At 40.5% G+C, this 21549-nt stretch overlaps 1 protein-coding gene across 2 annotated transcripts in view; it reads left to right on the forward strand.

Moving 5' to 3' along the window:
• The window catches only part of mon2 (MON2 homolog, regulator of endosome-to-Golgi trafficking), a 72426-nt gene that overhangs the window by 33356 nt on the left and 17521 nt on the right, over positions 1-21549 (forward strand). The window contains exons 16-28 of one of the 2 annotated variants that reach the window (XM_079567161.1): positions 1282-1386; positions 2299-2379; positions 2565-2638; positions 4272-4362; positions 4502-4603; positions 6872-6982; positions 7588-7763; positions 7918-8080; positions 10664-10957; positions 13914-14112; positions 15369-16012; positions 17453-17596; positions 20022-20039. In XM_079567161.1, the coding sequence (XP_079423287.1) occupies positions 1282-1386; positions 2299-2379; positions 2565-2638; positions 4272-4362; positions 4502-4603; positions 6872-6982; positions 7588-7763; positions 7918-8080; positions 10664-10957; positions 13914-14112; positions 15369-16012; positions 17453-17596; positions 20022-20039 (2202 nt within the window). The remainder of the gene's footprint in view (positions 1-1281; positions 1387-2298; positions 2380-2564; positions 2639-4271; positions 4363-4501; positions 4604-6871; positions 6983-7587; positions 7764-7917; positions 8081-10663; positions 10958-13913; positions 14113-15368; positions 16013-17452; positions 17597-20021; positions 20040-21549) is intronic. The other variant, XM_079567162.1, reaches the window with a different exon arrangement.

Here is a 21549-nt window from a genome sequence, read left to right on the forward strand (position 1 = left end):
TACAGTTCCCTCATAGTGAGAAACACTGATGCTTCTAATTGTTTTGTAGTAAAGTTTTAGTTATAGTTTATGCACTTTTTTCACCATTATCTCATGCTTCTTGTACTTCCAACCACCCGGATACCACCAATCATTCCTCTAGTACAGGGATGGCCAAACTTTATTTTTATTTAGGGCTGCATGTGGAAGTGTAGTGGAGGTAAATTCAGTAAACATTTAAACTGAGTGCATTTAGCAGAGTTTTAAAGAAATAGGCCACCGTTTTTACATCCCGAGATATGTTCTTACCTGAGCTTAGACGAGTTGATGTGTAACTGTCTGGTCTTTGTGCGTGCGCTCGGTCATGCAAATGTTGTTAGCATTTAGCCTCTCCCAGCAAAGGTATAGCCCCAAACTGGGGTGAAGTTAGAAGCTACCAAGCTGTTCCACGTTCCCCCTATTTAAATACAGTTACGTGAGCCTTTCCTTGATCCAAGTCGAGTTACACAAAATTAAACATGTTGTGAGATGTAATAACACCTGGAGTACGTCTGGAGTACGTCGAAGTACTCCAGGTGTTATTACGCCTCACAATATAGTGCTCCTTTTTATCTGCTTAGAAAATCGGCGTGTTTGATTTTGTGTAACTAGACTTGGCCAAATGCGAACAACATTTGTGTGTCGGAGTGCACGCACAAAGACCAGAGCGTTACCCATCAACTCGTCTAAGCTCAGGTAAGAACATATCTCGGTATTGAAAAATGGTGGCCTGTTCCTTTAAGCGGAGTCCCTGACCTATGTTTAGATTTGTAACCTCTTTCCCACAATAAAATTTTAGTTTTTTTTTAAGGTTGCAATTGTGTAGGATTTTGAAACCAATGTGTGCAAGTTCAACAAGATGCACGAGGGCCTCCAAAAATTGGTTCGAGGGCTGCACTTTGGGCAGGTGGAGGTGGTCACTCTAAAAGCAATGCTAACCAGATGCACAGTAGAGATTACAAAACATGAATGTATAAACATGTCGATTTCTCACATTCCCCTGCTCATTGTCGAAATTGTCCATGCATATTTCTATAGTATTGGCTCAAATGAATAAAATATCAGTTTCTCATGTTTGCTCTGGGCCATTGACCTTTTGAAACACCCACTGTAAAACTGATTTCTTGAGGTGTCGGTTCAATACTTCTACATAAATGGGGAAAAAATAAACGTATGCCTTTTCCACCACGTATCTAAACGTCTCTTGAGGTGGTTGGTACTTGCTTGCTGTGTGAAGTTTTACTCTTATTGTATTTTTCGCAGCTGACTGCCAAGAACATCCAGTGCATGAGGACTCTGCTGAACTTGGCCCACTGCCACGGCGCTGTTCTGGGCTCGTCCTGGCAGCTCGTCCTGGCCACGCTGCAGGTACCACGGCTCACAATACTACAGTAGTGCATCCTACACACGGAAGACAAATATAAACTAATCTTACATCACTTTACCTCAGAGGTGGACTGTAAGGAACCATTCGCTGCACTTTAGGGGGCCTATAACCTGCAAAATCCACATTTTCAAGGTTTTAACAACGTTTTGATGCATCAAAGAAACAGACATGAGCGATGTTTTGTTTCATGACAAATGTTTCAGTAGCACAAGTTGTAGCAGTAGAGGTAGTTGGAATGGAGTAGTCAGGGTTTCCGTGAGGCATTAAAAAGCCTTAAAAGTCTTGAAATTAACTGCCAAAATGAAGGTTTAAATGTCAATAATCAAAAAGAAAAAGTCTGAAGGAGAAAAGAGACATTTTTATGTTTTTGTTATTCTGTGACTTCATCTAAAATGCCAATTAAATTCTCCAACACATTCTACTGCAGGTTTTTTTTGGTCTGTTTTACACACATTTGCGCTCAAAGGCTTCCTGTTGTGTTCAATCTGCTTTCAAATATACATATTTCCCACCATTTGTCTGTATAATGGAACAGATACATATCTTTAACAATGATAAATGCATCAATCTTTTGAATTTGAGGCTTTAGAAAGCCTTTGAGGTGGGGCTGCACTGATCCGATACTGGTATCGGCTATCTGAGCCAATTCTGAAAAAATTAATGTATCAGATATCGGCTACAAATATCTGATACTGAACCGATACCTGTTTTGAAATTGGCATTGAAGAGCATTACATTTCAGTTTTTAGCAAAGTATTGGTCGTAGTAGTGGGCGAACAACAGCCTGCCAGCCGTGAGGAACTTTTTTTTTTGCAATAGTTGGAGCTTCCTTGTCCATTTACAAGAGCATTGTTACTTCTGACATGAAAATAATATTGCTTTTCTTCTTTTAGCATTTAGTGTGGATTCTTGGGCTCAAACCGGCTGTGGGCGGTGCCTTAAAACCTGGTCGAGCTGTCGAGGGTCCGAGTACGGTACGTTTGCTCTCGTTTATGAAGAAACCGTTCTTTCGATCCAATATGAAATGCGCATATAGCTTTCCTTTTTAGCTCCCACTTATCTGCACAGCTGCGTCCGTGAAGACTGAATTAATAGATGCAGCATGATAATGGCAGGTTTTTCACAGTAACAAGTGGAGGTGTCGCGCGTTTGTTTGCAGGTGCTGACGACGGCGGTGATGACAGATTTACCTGTGATTTCCAACATCCTCTCCAGGCTGTTCGAGAGCTCTCAGTAAGTCGCGTATCAATATCCCACAACATTGGGCATGTAGCATTTTATTCATCAATATAGTTTGTTTTATAGTCATTTGGAGAGAATCACAGCTCTATGAATCTATTTTGGTCCTGACTCAGATCTTATTTGTTTGAATGACGTTCTTGTTGATGTTCTTAAATATACACATCATATTTATACATATCAACTTATCGTTCAATAAATAACGAATCAACGATACATTTTTAGGCTCAATATTTATCGTCTGTATATTTATTAGCCTTATTTATTAATCAACATTATATTTGATGTTTATTACAGCTTGTGTGGTATTTTGGACCATGATAATGCACTTTTTTTTATGCTTTAGATTTGAAAGTATCTAGAATCTTTAGTCAATATAATCGTTTATCGCGATATTTTCCTGCCTCAATATATCGAACTTCATCGATACTGATAGGGTATCAAAAACAAACGTTTAGATACAATAGAAAAGGAGGTACCGCAAAAAATATAACTTTAATGTCCAAGTTTCCAGCACTAAAGGAAGGGACTTGGTTGTTTCAGCTCAAATAAACGATACAAAATTAAAATAAATAGAAATAAATTAGTCTCTTAACCCCCAACTGAACCAAGCACATTTTCTTCAGTTTGGCATTACCCAAATCTAAAAGCTTCTTGAAAAATGTGAGGATGAAAACACAACAATAAAGTGACGATAAAACATAACAAAAAGTTACACTCAGTTTTGTAGGTCTTAGCTTTCAAATGGGGTGTTACTCTGGCCTTTAGGCTGTAAACTCCAGTTGAGGAGCTTTTAGATTTGGGTAAAGCTGAACCGGAGAAAATGCACTCGGTTAACCTCTTAACCCCCGCCTGAACTGAGCACATTTTCTCCAGTTTGGCTTTACCCAAATCTAAAAGCTTCTTGAAAAAAGCATCAATATAGTGACGGAAACGAGGATGAAAACGCAACAAAAATGTGACAAAAAAGCGACAACTACGCAACAAAAACACCACAAAAAAGTGACAAAAGAGGGTCAAAAAACGGGACAAGAATTAATATGGCAAAAACGGAAAAAACCTAGAAAAAGCAACAAAGTGACGACAAAAAGGTACAAAACCATGACAAAAAACTACAAAAACACATCAATCAAAGTGACAAAAACACGTCAAAAGTGTAACAGAAACAGGGCGACAATGTGACAAAACAGTTACGATCAGTTTAGTAGGCCTTAGCTTTCAAATTAGACATTACACTTTTGTGTTACACTTTCTCGGGGGGATAAGAGGTTAATATTATTGTTCGGTTTTGTTGTTCTATATGGCAAATATTTGTGTATAGGTATCGGAAAAAGTATCTTTAACATACTGGCATCGGAAAAAATATAATGGTGCCCGGCCCTGCTCACGGCTCATGACAAGAAGGTTGTGAGTTTGATTCCCAGGAGTTCTCCCTGTGCCTGGACTATAAAAACATCTGCCTTCTGAGGCCATGTGTTTCTTGTATGTGATGAGATAAGTTCTATACAAATACTGTACTATTATATTGTCTATTATATTGTAAATCGAACTCGTGGAACCATGCCCCGAGAGTTGATTGTATGGTTCTTGATAAATAAACGGGTTCACTGTTTTTTTTGCTGCCTAGATACCTCGATGATGTTTCTCTCCATCATCTTATCAACGCGCTCTGTTCCCTCTCAGTGGAAGCGATGGAAATGGCCTATGGAAACAACAAGGTGAATGATATACCACGTTATTAGTTGTGGAAGTGCAATGTTATCAGAAAAACAATGTAATTTTGGAGTATTGGAGGAAGTAGATACACAAGTTGTAGTAGGAGTAGAAGTACCACCACCTGTTCTTGTTTCTCTGTAGGAGCCGTCTTTGTTTGCTGTGGCCAAACTGCTGGAGACGGGTCTCGTGAACATGGACCGCATTGAGATTCTGTGGCGACCGCTGACGGGACATTTACTTGAGGTGACCATCGATAACCATCCCTAGCCATAGTCATCATAACTATAACAAACAAAGGCTTGACATAATCACTTCGCATGTAATGAGTCTATATCATATATTAGTTTCACAGTTTAAGTAAGAATAAGAGAAGTGAATGCACTTTTTCATGATATTCTAATTATATGACGAGCACCTGTATACAAAAGGGCAAATTTCTGCATTTCTCATTGCCTTATTTTTACTTGGAAGAAAAGTCACAGGAATAGTTTACTTTTTCAGGCATTTATATTTAATCAAAAATAGAGTGGGAGGATGTGTCAAAAAAATACATCATAATTTGTTGTTCTTATGTTGATTGTAGTCGTACTTAAAATAATTTGTGAACTTGAACAGACCTTTTTATACAAGCTTCAGCCCAAACAAAAACAAATGCTTTCCTTCAGTATTATTTAACCCACAAAGATCTTTCATTGTCTCGTCCAAACTCCAAGTCTAGGTTTTGTTTCTACCAAAGAAATAGCTGTGAACCTGTCGATTATAAAGTCCCATGATGATTTTTGAGATTGAACAAAGGGGGGACCACGATTGTGATTAATTTGCCCTAAAAATGGCAAAACTTGCGATTCCTTAACAGTATTTGACACTTACATTAATCTACGAAATCAAAGTGTCCTTTTGTGTTTGACTAGATCAGTTTAATTTTTTCATGTTGTTATTTTCCATGGATTCATAACTCACTACCAAAATGTATTCTTGTATTATATTTCTTCATATTTTCTCTATCTCCTCTCTTCTTTTGCATTCCTCCTGTCTGTTTGCAGAAGGTAAGCTCAGATTTCCTTCATACAGTAATCACTGGTCTCCTCTCGCTGTCTCTCTCTACAGACTCTCCTGTTTGTTTAGCTTTAGCCTTTGCGGTTCAGCGACCCTTCAAGTCTGAATAACGTTTTTGCTCTGCACCACTTGTTCATCCGTGATCTGTGCACTGTGTTTAAAGTGAATCTCATTTTCAAATGTTCGATTAGCTTTGAGTAAATGTTGCTTATTTGTCTCTGTGTTGCGCATAATCAAATCCAGTGTGCTCCTATTTTTCTTTTGTGTTGTTGCGCATGCAAATCATATAAAAGCAGTGGCGTTCAGGCTTGAGATGGTTTGGACAGTTACAGTGAAGGCCTAAACTTCAAGCCAAAATGTTCTACAGTTGATATGCAAAGGTTTAGGCAAAAGATATTTTTGACAGAAACGAGTAAAGGCCAGTTTGGAGAAGAAGGCGCACAGAATTTCATCAAGAGAGTCTTTCCACACTTGCAGTTTTCCCTGCTCCGACCCGGAGGCCCCAATACACACTAATAGAATCACGAAGAACAAGCTAACAGGCTAACGGGCAAAGCTAACTGCTGGTTAGCGCCACTTAAGCAGTATTTACAGTCAAGTTTGAGTGAAAAAAATGATCTCCATTTTGTAATTGGATGTACAATATCCCTCTCTACAAATTCTACAAATAGGTAGCGATCCTAAACACAGCTCAAAATCCACAATGAATTGCATCAAGAGGTGCGGTCTCAAGGTGTTGCCGTGGCCTTCACCGTCTCCTGACCTAAACATCATTGGAGATCTGTGGATAAACTTCCAAAGAGCAGTGCACGACAGACAACCAGGAAATCTCTCAGTTCTGGAAGAAAGGGCTAAAATCCCTTAAACTAGAATTGAAAGACTCTTGGCTGCCGAAAAAAATGTTTAAAGCTGTGATACTTGCCATGTTAGGCTATCAGGCATTGATTCTGTAGGGTCCCCAGACTTTTGCGCTGGTCTTTATTAGTAAACATATGTAAAAGGATGTCGAAGAGCTGCCAGGAAACAAGAGGCCTAAAGGTAGACCAAGTAAAATGTAGTGAAAGTTGGAGCAAAGTTAGTTGTTGCGAGAGCAGAGGAGGCGGTTAAATCGTACATCTTTGGCCCCTTTAAAATGAAGTAATGAAGGAAAATAAGGTTTGCTGACGTAAAGATTTAAATATAGACCTAGACAAGCACAAGCACACGCCTGTAGGATTTAAGTAGATTTGCATTGAAATACCTTATAGGATTAAGATGTTGGTGCCTACACAAGCTTTTATGCCACACTGTCGCACAATCAGAACGACACCAGTTTCATAAATTCCTATGATAATTTCACGCACAAATCCAATGCTGGGAATGGCGACTCTGGAGATGAATCTTGTTATGCTGGATGTATATTAAGTATCATTGATGTTCGCCGTCTGTCTGTGTCTATTTGTGCCTCTCCTGCAGGTTTGCCAGCACCCAAACGCTCGAATGAGAGAGTGGGGAGCGGAGGCTTTGACGTCACTCATCAAAGCTGGCCTGGCCTACAAGCACGACCCTCCTCTGTCTCAAAACCAGGTGGTTAATACGGCAGTGTATAGTAAATAAGATCTGGTGAACAATATGGACTGTAGCACCTGACATTTATTCAATCCGTCAGGCTCATACTGTGTCAGTGATGTTGGCAGCTTTCTGATTAAACAACTGCAGTAGATTTAGCCTGCCTGACTACTACTTCTATTCTTTCCATAGATGTAAAAGTATCTTTTTAGTTCTGGAGGGTATGATGGACAGGCCAATTAACTAATTAGAGAAACGCATGGTCCGTCCAACGTGGCGACTCACCAGTGCATGAAAACGTAAGATAAAATAAGAACAAGAAATGTTGCAGTGAAAATTGCTATGTTCAGCCATATCAGCAGCCAATCTACTACACTCTTTTAAGTTATAAAGTTCAAATTTGCATCTTTGATTGGAGCAATTCACATTTTTGTAATGCTTGTCATAGATATGAAATGTCTGGTGCCCAGTGTTTGAAATGTTATTTAAATGTCACATTTATTTTGAGGGACAATGACCTTCACCGCAGACAAAGGCCTGATGAAATCTGTATCACAGAGAGTACAGAGTCAAAACCTTCTAACACCTGAAACTTCATAAATACATTCTGCTTTTCCCTCCAGCGCCTGCAGCTGCTGCTGCTGAACCCTCTGAAGGAGCTGTCGAATGTGCTGCACGCAGACATCCGGCAGAAGCAGCTGGAGAGCGTGCTGCAGATCCTGCAGAGCCAGGGCGACGGGCTGGGGCCCGGCTGGCCCCTGGTGCTGGGGGTCATAGGAGCCATCCGCAACGACCAGGGGTGAGAGTTACTAGATATTTCAGATACTTTACGTTTTGTTTTTCATTTACAAGTTGAGTAAAGTGCCTGTAAACATTAGAAATGTAAATAGATAAATGAAGATGCTACAGATTTGATTTAATGTTGATCTAATGTTTTTTATGGTGTTTTCCAGGGAGTCTCTGATCAGGACAGCCTTCCAGTGCCTGCAGTTGGTGGTGACAGACTTTTTACCCACGATGCCTTGCGCTTGCCTCCAGATTGTAGTGGATGTAGCTGGGAGCTTCGGCCTCCAGAACCAGGAGCTCAACATCAGCCTCACCTCCATTGGCCTTCTGGTGAGAAAGATTACAACTGTTCCATAGTATTTGTCCTAAACCCTAAACTTTCCCTAGTTGTTTTAAATGGGACATATCATTACAGCTTGTTAAAAGCCCTTTACATTGTACTAAATTGGTAGGTACAATGTATCGAGGGCAGTGTAAAATAAAATGTATATTGCCACATTCCACTGTTGCACCACTTTCTCTCGAAATCTGTGTGTGGGCAGGGAGTCAAGCGCTTCAGGTAAAAATATTTAATGAATGAACTGCTGAGACGCGGATACAAATTTATATTGAGGTCAAACAGGTCCTTACTTGCAGAAAAAAATGCAAAATACATAGAGTGTGTGAATTATGTAAGAGCAGCTTAATGTAGTCCATATTTTTAAGGCTGCAACTGTGTAAAGTCCGGCTAATCTGGTTCAAAAATCCAAAAACAATTGGGATAACATGATGGAATGGCATTATACTTGTCACCTGGTTTGACTCCCGGACTGTTTATTAAGTGTCTTTTGTAAGGAGTAAAGTACATGACCAGGAATAAATAAGGGCATTTTGTAAACAGGAAACACACTTAAGCCTGTGTGAGGACCAGGGAATACCACTTTGTTTTGCCACGTTTGATCCGAAAGGTTTATGGCTCTGATATTTCATCCCTGCTTTCGATTTGAGCGAATGCAAAACCTCAGTATTGATCCGCGGTTTCCTCCAGGAGTGGAGCCAGTTCCTGTGAGGTTTCCTCTGCAGTAACACAACACTGAAACCGCCAGAAGCGCTTCTCATTCAGATTCAAGATTTGCCATTTGTCCACAAAACAACAAGGCCGTGGAAATAATTGCACATGGCGCTTTTGACGTAAAAATGCGGCGTTCCAAAATGGCAAAAGCCAATAATAAATTTGATTTGGAATCTGGAATTTGATCATTAACCGCTGCGCTTAGTTAAGGCCTTAACCAAGGACATTTTCTCCAGTTCAGCTTTGCCCAAATGTAAAATAGGCCAGTGTAACGCCTCATTTGAAAGCTAAGACCTACAGAACTTATGTCACGTTTTTGTCGCATTTTTTGACACATTTTTGATGCTTTTTTTTTTTGTTATTATATTGTTCCTTTCCCAGCACGTTTTTGAAACATTTTTGTTGTGTTTTTTTTGGGGGGGGTAGGACTTTAACGCGTTCATTTCGATTAATTGATTACAAAGATCTTAACGCGTTCCAAACCGGAACTCCCGAGCCGGAATCTTTCTATTTGCGTGTTTCTGGTACGCCCGTATATCTGGCGCACATCCGCCCACAACAGCAATGGACGGAGACGCTTCCCTCGGCCCGTTGGGCACTCAGTTTTGTTTTAAAAAACAAGCAAACAAAAAAAAAAGGTCGATAGACAGCTGTACTGTGCAAAAAAGAGTTGGCCTTCCACTGTAGTTACTCAAGTCTAAAATACCATCTCAATGCAAAACATGTTGGGACAAACACAGAGACGTCCTCGATGCTAATGTTAGCGTTAGCCTCAAACACAGAGACGTCCTCGATGCTACTGTTAACTTTAGCCAGAGACGTCCTCATTGCTAATGTTAGCGTTAGCCTCAAACACAGAGACGTCCTCGTTGCTAATGTTAGCGTTAGCCTCAAACACAGAGACGTCCTCGATGCTAATGTTAGCGATCAGCCTCAAACAAACGCTCCAGCCACGCCCACTCTCAGCCAAAATAACCCTAACCCTTGTCAGGATAAGAAGTGGCACTTTGTTTAACACTTTTTGCTTTAATATAAATGTGGCCTTATTATTACTGTTTAATGAACTCTACAAGTTACATGAGTCATCAGAGTTCCTAAAACAAGCTATATAGCTATAAATGCACTTTGCCTCTGTTACTTGAATAACTATACAGATAAACATTAATAATAAATACATTTGTTGTTGAACTCATGTATCTAGTTATTAAATAATTTAGGTGCAAAAAATCTTAAATTCATTAATTACAGACCTGTAATTAACTTGATTAAAACATTTTATTTTGAGTCCCAACCCCAATTTGTTTGCGTTTTAGTTGTGCTTTAGTCGTTTTTGTGTTGCTTTTTTGTTAGATTTTTTGTTGTCGCATTTTCGTTGTGTTTTGTTGCGTTTTCGTTGTGTTTTTGTCGCTTTTTGTCATTTTTCTTCACTTTTTTGTTGCACTTTTGTTGCATATTTGTTGCTTTTTCTTTCTGCTTTCATTGCTTTTTTCGTCACATTTTTGTCCGATTTTTATTTTTGTTTTTTTGCATTGTTGTTACATTTCTGTCACTTTTTTCATCGTTTTTTAGTTGCGTATTCGTTGCTTTTTAGTTGCTTTTTCCGTTGTGTTTTTTTGTCACTTTTCCATCATGTTTTCTTGCTTTTTCCTCGCGGTTTTGTCACTTGTCACGTTTTAGTTCACAGCCCATAAACCAGTGCTGCCTCATCTGAAAGCTAAGACCTTGTAGTTTCTGAAAATATATGTGGCCGGGAACTGGTTAAAAGAAGTTAGTTCTCTTGACATGAATTAGCTTTTGAAGGGTCTTTGTTTTGTAGGTCATTTATTTAACCCTCTCGATCTTCTCTTTTCTCTTCCCTACAGTGGAATATCTCCGACTACTTCTTCCAGAGAGGAGAGGTGATCACGGAGGAGCTGGGGCGGGAGGAGGAGGCCTTGCAGAAGCAGGCCCGTGAGAGAGGGGAAACGCTGAACCGCCCGTTTCACCCGGCTCCTCCCTTCGACTGCCTGTGGCTGTGTCTGTACGCCAAGCTGGGCGAGCTGTGCGTCGACCCGAGGCCCGCCGTGCGGAAGAGCGCGGGGCAGACGCTGTTCTCCACCATCGCGGCTCACGGCACGCTCCTGCAGCAGCCCACGTGGCACATCGTGGTCTGGAAGGTAACCATGGCAACGTACTTTTTCATTGGTTATTAACCCTGGCAGGACGCTTGTTTTGGTGATAAGGCAAGCTGACACCGAGTACGTACGTCATCGTTTACACAGTGTTTGTACGTCTTTAATCCGTCATGTGATAATGCAGCCTTTTAATCATATGTAAGAGTTTAGCATGTAGTATAGGAGCTTTTATACATTTCCTAGATTATAACCTCATTTTTATAGGCAATGTTTAGTGTTTATGTTTGTCTTCTGTCCTCCTCTTCTTGTCTCTGTACTCCTCCGATCATCCCCATCCTCATATCCAATGTCTGAAGCAAACCTGCTCTCAGTCCCCGGAGTTTCAAATCGTAGCGAGTTTGTGTGAGGGAAAAAGAAAGGTGAGCCGTGCGATGGGTCTCGGCGCAGTCACGGTGGAAAGACCTGGCTTTAGCTTTAGCTCATTTCGGCTGAATATCTTCTAAAGAGACGAGACGCGGGTCGGGGACTAAAGTTTTTCCAGGAGATGTCATTATGTTGTTCTGAAGTGGTGCTACGCTGTTTATCGTCCCACCGAAACATGGAGAAGCAGTTCCGCCTTGACTTCAATGTTTAAACTTGGCAATTATCCAGAGTTTTTCCCTTTTTTTTTCCCATGCACTTTGCCCCCGCCTGGACCAAGTGCATTTTCTCAAGTTCAGCTTTACCCAAATCTAAAATGTTACAGCCTATAGGCCAGTGTAGCGCCTCATTTGAAAGCAAAGACCTACATAACTGATCTAGATGGATCTTTTCACTCGCATTGTTGCCGCATTGTCGTCACTTTTTGGTAATTTTTGTATTTTTGACACATTTTTGTCACTTATTTTGTCAATTTTTTGCAACTTTTTGGTCACATTTTTGTCACTTTTTTCACATTTTCGTCACATTTTTGTTTCTTTCCTGTTTCCTCTTTTTGCAGCTCTTTTGTGGCTTTTTTGTTACATTTTTGTCACTTTTCTGTCACTCTTATATTGCTTTTCTGTTGCTCCTTTTTTTTTTTTTTTACACATTTTCATCCTCCTTTGCATCTCATTTTTGACACTTTTCAAGACGTTTTTAGATTTGGGTAAAGCCAAACTGTAGAAAGATCCGTGCTCGGTTCAGGTGGGGGTTAAGAGGTTAAACTGAAGCAGCGTTGTTGAACATCACAAGCTATTTTATTTTTACATCAATTTACAATATTTTCTGTATTTCTGGAGTACTTTTCCAGGCGCTTTGATCTCTGTTGTGTTCAATGATACTTCTCAAAAGCATATTTGGGGCCAGAGGACCTACGCGCTGGGCCGGATTTGGCTACAGGCCTGACATTGACCAACCCTGTCCTAGCTAGCTTTGATGTTGACCTTTTTTTTTATTTAAGCAGGAAAGTCCCTCCGAGAAAAATATGTTTTTGGCAAGAGAAATCTCTAACTGCTTCCTTGCAAACCTACTTGGTGTTCTGCAGTAATGGATGAAACATTCTCAATATTTCATACATTCAAAGTCAATACTATCGATGAATCTAAGAATATGTACACATTACAATATTTATACAAATGTGGGAGGGAGCAGAGTTCATTGGCCTTGATGAGACAGTTAGTGAATACAAATGGAACCAGAGAGAGGAAAGGGCAGGGAAGAGAGAGAGTTCATCTTCCTGACAGCCTAGTGCAGAGGTAGGCAAAGTTGGCCTTTTTAGGAGGCATTTTAAAACCTCTTAACCCCCGCCCTCACCGAACATGTTTCCTCCAGTTCGACTTTAACCAAATCTAAAAGCATCTTGAAAAACGTCTCAAAATGGCGAAAAAAAAGAGATGTAAATAAGGATGAAAACACAGCAAATAATCATCAAAGGACAAAACAAAACAGGGGCCAAAAGGTGATGAATAAAGCAACAATAAAGTCCCGACAGCGTGAGGAAGAAGGCTCTAAGCTACAGTCGGGAAGCTTTTAGATTGGGGTAAAGCTGAACTGGTTCAGGTGGCGGTTCAGAGTTACAGTTTGGCAATATCTAAATCTAAAAGCTTAAAAACAGCAAAAAAAATTGAAAAAGCATCAAAATAGTGACAGAAACATGGCAAAAACACGACAGAAATGCAACGGAAAAATGCAACGGAAAAATGCAATGAAAAAGCATCAAAAACTGACAAAAACATGACAAAAAGAAGATGAAAACACAACAAAAATACGACAAAAATGCAATAGACAAGTGACAAAAACATGGTGAAAAAACAACCAAAGAGCAACAAAGAAAAAAGCAATAATATCAGCTACAAACATTACAAGAAAGTGACGATAAAGAGGTGAAAACACGACAATGTGACAAATAGTTCTGATCACTTTTGTCGGTCTTAGCTTTCAAATGAGACATTGCACTGTTGCTCTCCAGATGAGAAGCTTTTAGATAAAGGTAAAGCAGAACTGGAGAAAAATACGTGCAGTTCAGGAAAGGGGGTAAGAGATTAAAGCTAAGGATTAGGTATTTTGCGTATTTCAAGAGTACTATGTATTTCATCTCAGAAGCGTGTAAGAATATTTCTCAAAGGTATCTTAGATGGCCAAAGCTTCTATATGGCGGAGGAAGGGCTCAAACAGACAGTCTCCTCCCTGAACACAGCACAATGAAGACTTATGTTCTGTTGTAGATTTACACATTTGTCAGGAGGCAGCAGGAATTAATTTAATACCCATTTTCTCCTTTTAATCTCTTGATAACTTTACTTACATAAACAGTCAACTCTTTACAAGCAGCAGACATATGCTAACTCACTCACTTTTGAATTTGCTGCGTACTACTTCATAAAGCTCACACTGAATAGTCAAGGTTATCTTTATAATTACATGAAGAGCGTTTGAGTGCTGTGAATGGGTCAGATTATGTGTTTAAAAAGTACAATATAGGCACTCGAAGCATTGGTGGTGATACTTGGCTTGAATTGCCATCGGCCTCTCTTCCCAGGTCTTGTTCCACCTGTTGGATTGTGTGCGGACGTCTTCGACCACGGCGGACAAAGAGAAGATCGAGTCCGGAGGAGGGAACATCCTGATCCACCACTCGCGGGACACGGCGGAGAAGCAGTGGGCAGAGACCTGGGTGCTGACTTTAGCCGGAGTGGCGCGCATTTTCAACACGAGGCGCTATCGTCTACAGCAGCTGGGTGAGCACGGTTTGGCCACTTCTGGCAAATGTTTAGCAGCCCCAGCTCCAAAACTATGCACAGAATTCTTTATATCTCTCTCTGTAAGTAGGGTACAAAGAGATTTCAGATATTTTTTTTAGAGAGTATTCACACGGTTAGAAACGTATAGATATGTGGTAAATTCCTTTCAGCAGCCATGATAGAAAGAGACTCACTGTGGCATTGTTACGATTTTGCAATCTCACACGATTTGTTTCTGTCTTGTATCGATGGCGAGATAGCGTGACCACTGCACAAAGCCTTCTCCAGCACATCCCAAAGACTCTCAATGGGGTTAAAATTTGGACTCTGTGGTGGCCAATCCATGTGTGAAAAAAATTGTTATCATCCCTAAACCACCCCTTCTTAATGTGAGCGTGCTGAATCCTAGAATAGTTTTTGTGGAAAATACCCATATCATCAGGGAAAAAGAAATCCAACTACGGAATAACTTTTCTGTATATTCACATGGACCACATGTTGCTGAACAGAGACCTGACCAACTTCAGGAACCCTGGATCCACCTTTTTTGGTGGGGGGCCTGGCAGTATAGAAACAACAGGATTTCTGCAGGGCATTAAAAAATAATTTAAAGTTACTACGTGAATGCATTGAGTCAAAATTATGTTAACTTTTTTTTAATTAGTTTAGTTGACAAGGACCAAGTTTTAGTTAAACATTTCCTAATTTAGTAAAATTTTAGCTACATTTAGCTGCTATGCTAATTGCCTTATGGAGTCCCCGTGCACAATATTAAACCACACATTACAAATAACTGTCAGTAGCACTAACAATACATTATTAACATTAGCTTAACATAACCACTTAAAATGTATCAGATGGTAAAACTTATGCTGCGGACTCAATTGACGTCTATAGACGTCATTGGCAGTCAATGAGTTCATGGTTTTATATGAAAAAAACTGTCTGTGCAAAGGCCTTATGTGTCATTAAAAATATATAAAATTCGATTCAGACCAGCATTAACTCTAAGTTTATTGGAGATACCACGTTGCTCCGCTAATTTTACTGTTTGTCAAAAATACAACACTGATGGCCCTGAGCACGTTCAATACACTTTTTGCTGATATTATACACATATTTTTCCTCAAAAGTTTCCTGTTGTTTTCACTATGCGTTTGAATATCAAAATTTCCACCCAACCCTCTGTAAATGAAATTAATTGGCAGGTAAAAGCATACAATTTGACCCCGATATACTCTGTTTTTGTGCAGGTGACTTCTTCGAGGCCTGGGAAGTGCTGCTGAACCACATCCAGTCGGCCGCCCTCAGCAAAAACAACGAGGTCTCTTTAGCCGCGCTCAAAAGCTTCCAGGAAATCCTCCAAATCGTCACTCCCGCGAAGGACTCGGACAAACCCGGGGACGCGCTCGCTGCGATGGGCGTGCCCCCCGTGCTCATAGACCCCCTGTCCGCCTCCGGGCCGGGCAGACCTCTGGTGAGATCGGACTCTTTGGTGGAGCGCCTCACCCGGTACAACGGAGCCGAGATGCAGGCCCCACCCCCCGGCGAGGAGTCCGCGCTGGAGGACTCCGCTCTGTGGTGGTCCGCCTGGAATACCTGGTACAAAACGGGCACCGAAAGCACCAAGCCGCCAACGGGACCGGCTGAGAAACTGTCTTTTATCCCGAGCCAGCCCTATCTGACGGCCTTGATCCAGATCTTTCCGGCGCTCTACCAGCATATTAAAGCTAACTTCAGCATGGAGGACCTGAAGAAGCTCGGGGTGATCCTGCACGGCGCGGTGTCGGTGCCCATCAGCAGCGACGCCTCTCCGTTCATCCTGCCGTCCTACACTGAGGCGGTGCTCACCAGTTTACAGGAGGCCGTGCTGACCGCGCTGGACGTTTTGCAGAAGGTGGGACTTGAATAGTATATACGCAAATTCCTTTTCACGTCGAATCATCACATCACCTGCATGGCCAGCTCAGATTTCAGACTTGGCCCCATTGTTTTTGATTTACCCAATCTTGAGTCTGAAGTTGTTTGGAGTTGGAATCTTTTGTAAATAATAAGGCTAAGTGATGTGCTCTTAGTGGTTTATAAAAGACACCAAACAACTGAATCTGAGTTGAATTAAGCTGCATATGAGAAGCACAAGATTCACTAAACCATTCCTCATTTTCGAGCTAAGAACCTCAGTCACTTTAACTACTGAAGTACTAATTACTGTAAGACCTGATTGGGGACCGGTGAAATTTCTGGGTTGCAGGGTTTAGAATGTGATGATGTCACCGGACCCAATGGGGGGACAGGAGCCAGTTTTTCCTATTACACTTTCACAAGTTGTAGCTAAAAAAGAAAATTTATGAATTGCAAAAATGATCATTAATATCAGTCACTGGGTCCATGATCTCTCTGTACACGACCAAAAACAAATAATTTTACCTCTATTACTATTGCCATATTACTGGTTTTAATCATAGGAGTTCTTAATACTCATTCTGCTTTCTGATTGTCAATAATACTAATAATGTATAACATTTCATAATGTAAAATGTGTTTTGGGATTCTGTAATTGTATCAGTTAACTGTAAATCCAATATGTTTTGAACATGTTTACCTCATATCTTGGGACACAAATAGGTCATGTTAATGTAATATTTGCTCTTATATCTTACATACCCAACCTTTTAAAAGGTGGGTGTTATGTTCCAAACTATGGCTTTTGTCAAAATGAGTCAAGGTTTTCATGGTTTGTTTGTCACATTGTTTAGTGCTAGGTGTAAAACCAGGGCGAGGAAATCGTTTGTCTTTGGTCCACATGGTGAGGAGCTGACATGGCTGTAATACCACCCCCTGTTGGCCAGGGGCGACTCCGAAAGACACTTTGTAAACAAAATTCCTATGTAGCTTTGGACCTCGTTTAAACTGCTTAAAAGCCTGGCTCCAAAGAGTTTCATAAACCACGCTGGTTTAGGTACATTCGAAATAAAATGTGTAAGCCTAAATCTGTGATTGACAGGCTCTGAAGCTCTGAGGAAGTCCGCCTGCTCCGCCAGGACAGAGCTTCCCGCCTTTTTGCCCTTTTAAGGAACTGGCTTAGTGGGAGGAGATTAAGCAGCCATGTTCATTTCACAGACCACACGGGATCATTACTATGAATGAGGCTGAATCCAAATATTGAAAAAGAAATATAAAGAAGAAGAAGAAGTAAATGTTTTGATTAATTTTGAAACTTTAGTCTAAACAGTCCAAAGTCTCTGTTTGTCTCCGAGAGCAGCATGTCCCTCCGTAGCCTTTGTTTTGTGCAGAGTTTGTGCCTCACTGTCTGTTGCCTGTTCCCTCCCCGCTGTAGGCCATCTGTGTGGGCCCCGAGAACCTGCAGGTCATGTACCCGGCCATCTTCCAACAGCTGCTGCGCTTCGTGGAGTTCTCCTGCAAACCCCCCACCTACGGGAGAGTGGAGACCAAGCACGTCGCCAACGCCAAATACAACCAGGTATGAGCTTTAGAGCAGGAGATGGAGGTGATACTTGTGCAATGGACGGTGGGTTTAGGGCTGAACGATGAGAAAGAACGGCGATACATTCCTTTAATTGTCAACATTCATGCAATTCAATCAAAACCAGACTAAAAAGTATTAAAGACTCGAAAGTTAAGAAGAAAATAAAGAAGGAAATCATGAATGAACTACATTTTTAGGTTACGTTGAATCTTATTATCTTATTCGATATATTGGAGCTACTCTATGTATTGCAGCATCGCTGAGATTTTCTGATTTTTTGCTAACACAACCGAAAGCGATGTTTGTTTAATTGAATCAAACATACTATGTAAAGTATCTGTATGTCTAATGAAGAACTGAATACATTTCTATATTAAATGTCTGTATCAAGCGTCACATCTTGAGTCGTGCAGCCCTAATTCTATTCATCATTTTGAATATGTCCGTCATTTTCTTTTAATTAAATTTCATGACACACAGCGGCACGAACGCCCATAGCTCGCTTTGTGCATCTCTCAGTCACTGGAGATTGACAGGTGCTGCTGAAAACTCATAAGTCGCCTCAAGCCATCTCCTTCCACTTTGTAACTCTTGCCTCCTTTGGCTCAACTCCAACAAATTCTTTCTTTATCAGTTCAGGCACAGTTCATTCACTCGGAAACAACTCCTTTAATTTCCAAGGAACTCTTGATTTTGCGAGAGCGCGTTTCAAAACTAAACTTCATCTCATCATCAGAAGCAAATATCTCTATTGAAAAAGGGTTGTTTTGGATTTACACATAACTGCACAACAACATTTCTGTAAATGTGCCAAGTGTGAGAATTAGTTCAGATTCTTGAAATAAAATACACATCATCTTTTACTGCTGAAGCACACCGATCTGGATTTTTTTGTGCTCCAATCTTTAGATATAATTTGTAAATTTCCTCTACATTTTTGCACCCCTTAAGCCAGATGTACATTGCACAATTTTTTGTCTTGTAAGATTTTTCTGTGTCTTTGGGGATTGTAAAACCGTGAGCGTGAACTCGTCTCAGCTGTGCGATTGTTCATAGAGAGGATTGTAGCTACGACCAAAGTTTGACGTGGTGAGTTCAGGCTCCAAACGGCTTGTGTTTATTCCAGTGGAAGAGTGTGGGGAAGGTAAAAGGGCCCACGTTTATGCCTGGGCTCTGTTGCTTGTGACTAGCTGATGTTGACACAGAGCAGCTTGCTCAGAGGTCTGCAACCTTCATCATCAGAAGAGCCATTTTGCCCCCTCTCCCGCCAAGGAAAAACTGTTTGGAGCCGCAAAATATAACCCGGCTTATAAACGCAAGTTCTAATCTGTTGTTAAATTTGACCTGTTGCAACCATGGACTAAAACAAACAGAAGTGCAGTCTGTATGTGTAGGCAGAATCGGTGCTAAAATCTGACAGTAGATTGATTTGTGTTCATTGTTCATTTGCACCAACAAGTCAACGCTGCACTGTTTCTCTGTGTGGCCTGAAAACGACTTTGAGTCCAAGTAGAAACTCGTAAATCGTAAATGATCTCAACTTATATAGCGCTTTTCCACCTATATTAGCCACTCAAAGCGCTTTACAGCAAGGATCCACTTACCCATTCACTCATTCATACACCAATGTACGCAGACACTTTAACTTGACTTCTCCAGTCCTATGTAAAATAATTGTGAAGGGGCGGACACATTTCAAGGAGAATATTTGCATTAAAAATATGCTTGTCAAAGCCAAAGGAAGCCAATACAAGGAGACTTAAAGGGGCTAGATGCGAGTGGATCATTTTTATGCTCACTACTGCCACCTCAGGTCTTATGTGTAACTGCAGGTTCTATATTAAGTGACAGTGCAGGATTTTAGAGGCAGTTGTGGTGAATAGGTCTGAGCTCATTCGGGACATTGCTGGAACATGTAGGGGGAGGAAAACACATAATTTTAACATTTTTAAACTCTGTATAGTCCCTTTAAGGCTCCAGACCCCTGTCCTAGCCGCAATGAGAGGATGGCGCACTCTATGACTAGTGGGCTAAAATTGTGCAGTGTACACCCGGCTCAAAATCCTCACCAAACCTGTTCCTGCAGTGAAGCTATGTTCATCACAGCTTCATCGATTTGTTAGCATGCCGTTGGCTGAAAACGGTGGCTTGTTTTTTCTTGTGCGCTCCAAGAAACACACAAGAGTCTTAAATGATCAATCTTTACTCATCAATTGTCTTTTCTATGCAACACACATTAGTTTAGATTATATAAATTCTGAGGTGGCTTAAAGTAGAATGATAAGCCATAATATTGCATGACATGTCGATGTTAACTTACCACTACGCGTCTTCAAAATCAATACCATTCAGACAACATTTTAATTGCAATCTTCTCTCATTCTTTCTCTTGGGGCACCTCACTGGATAACCTTTTTAGATCCAGCTGTTTGCACCGGTGAGTCGCCCTCTCCTCTAGTCCCATAGTGATAATAATCTGTGCTGAATTGTGCAAAAACCCTGCCTCCCGCGATCTTGAGATTTCCATGCCGCGTGGCTGGCTCCTCCTTGGTCTCATTTTCCACTTCACTCCATTGTGGCCCTCTCTTTCTCAAATCTTTGCCTGCCACTAAACTAACCGGTGGTTTATTGCCTTTTTTGTGTGCACAGTCCAAGTACCTTTTCAGTTTAATTTTTGGTTGTAATCACACTGTGTGCACTTTTGTGATTTTCCGTTTTATTTCCATTTTTAGAGCTTAAAGACACACTTCCTAAATAAAGCATTGTTTCAAGTTAGGGCTGCACGATATGAGAAGAAAAATGGTTTGGTAAATATTGTTTTGGCTACGCTACGTCCTCTAACCTGAAGTTGTGAGCGCCAGTGCTTCACGTACTATTCATTTCATGAATAATTCTGTTGTCTAAAGATTATGTTGTGGTCTGTGAGTTCCTGATGCACCTGATAGACACTTAATGTAAATATAAATATATCAGCAAAGGAGATATATATAGTATATAGTATGTGATTGAATTAGTTAAATAACTAAATAAGATTAAAACTATTGGATTTTGATTCGCCGATGCCAATATGCACAGCCGATATTTTTGGCTGATTTGTATAAATCTCTCGTCTATAATCCATTGTATGATGCCCCTAAACTGCGACAGCAGGGGGCGCTTTATCAGGGGCATAGGGCGGATTTATTCAGGACATTCATGTTTAGTAGACACTTTGGATGGAGCTCATTTAAAAGATCAGCAGATTCCAAAACAATTGTAAGTCTCTATCTGTTCCGAAATTATAAGCAAAAGTCTAAAACATATGATCTGAGGTGTACAAACTTGTGAACGATTTTCATCGTAGTGTTTCTCTGTGGCTACATTAGCAGTTTAACACCACTGAGTATGCTGTGAATTAATAATTTACAAAATTGTAAAGCGGCTTTGAGCATCTGGAAAAGCGCTATATAAACTAATGCATTATTTTTATTATTCCCCTGAAGCTCGTAGTCTTTTTCGGTTCTGGAAATATTGGCTTTTTATTGGTCAAATATCAGCAGAAAATCGTTCGGCCGATATATCGGTTGACATCTAATGGCACGTTTTTAAATTATATAACTCATCAAGTTAATGTGAGCCTTTAGCTTCAAAACAAACTTGCCGACCTGTGTAAACGCAGACGTCTCCTCTGTTGAAGTATTTACGTCTTACATCAAGCTCTTTCACACGCAGTGAGCAATGATCTGTCCATCACATAATCTTTAGAAAATATGCTTATTCAAGCAGGTCTAAAATAATATGAATAGGAAATAAACAGGAGCTGGAAGCTCTGGCGCTCACAACTTCAGGTCAGCGGAAATAATGTTGCCACATTGTACAATGAGCCAATTTTGTGTCAAAACTAGACGTGACATAACACTATATCTGGCACAAAGTAAAGCTGAAATTGAACTTAGTTAGCATTTTTT

This window comes from Gobius niger (assembly GCF_951799975.1).
Source record: "Gobius niger genome assembly, chromosome: 12".
In the NCBI taxonomy this organism is placed as follows: domain Eukaryota; kingdom Metazoa; phylum Chordata; class Actinopteri; order Gobiiformes; family Gobiidae; genus Gobius; species Gobius niger.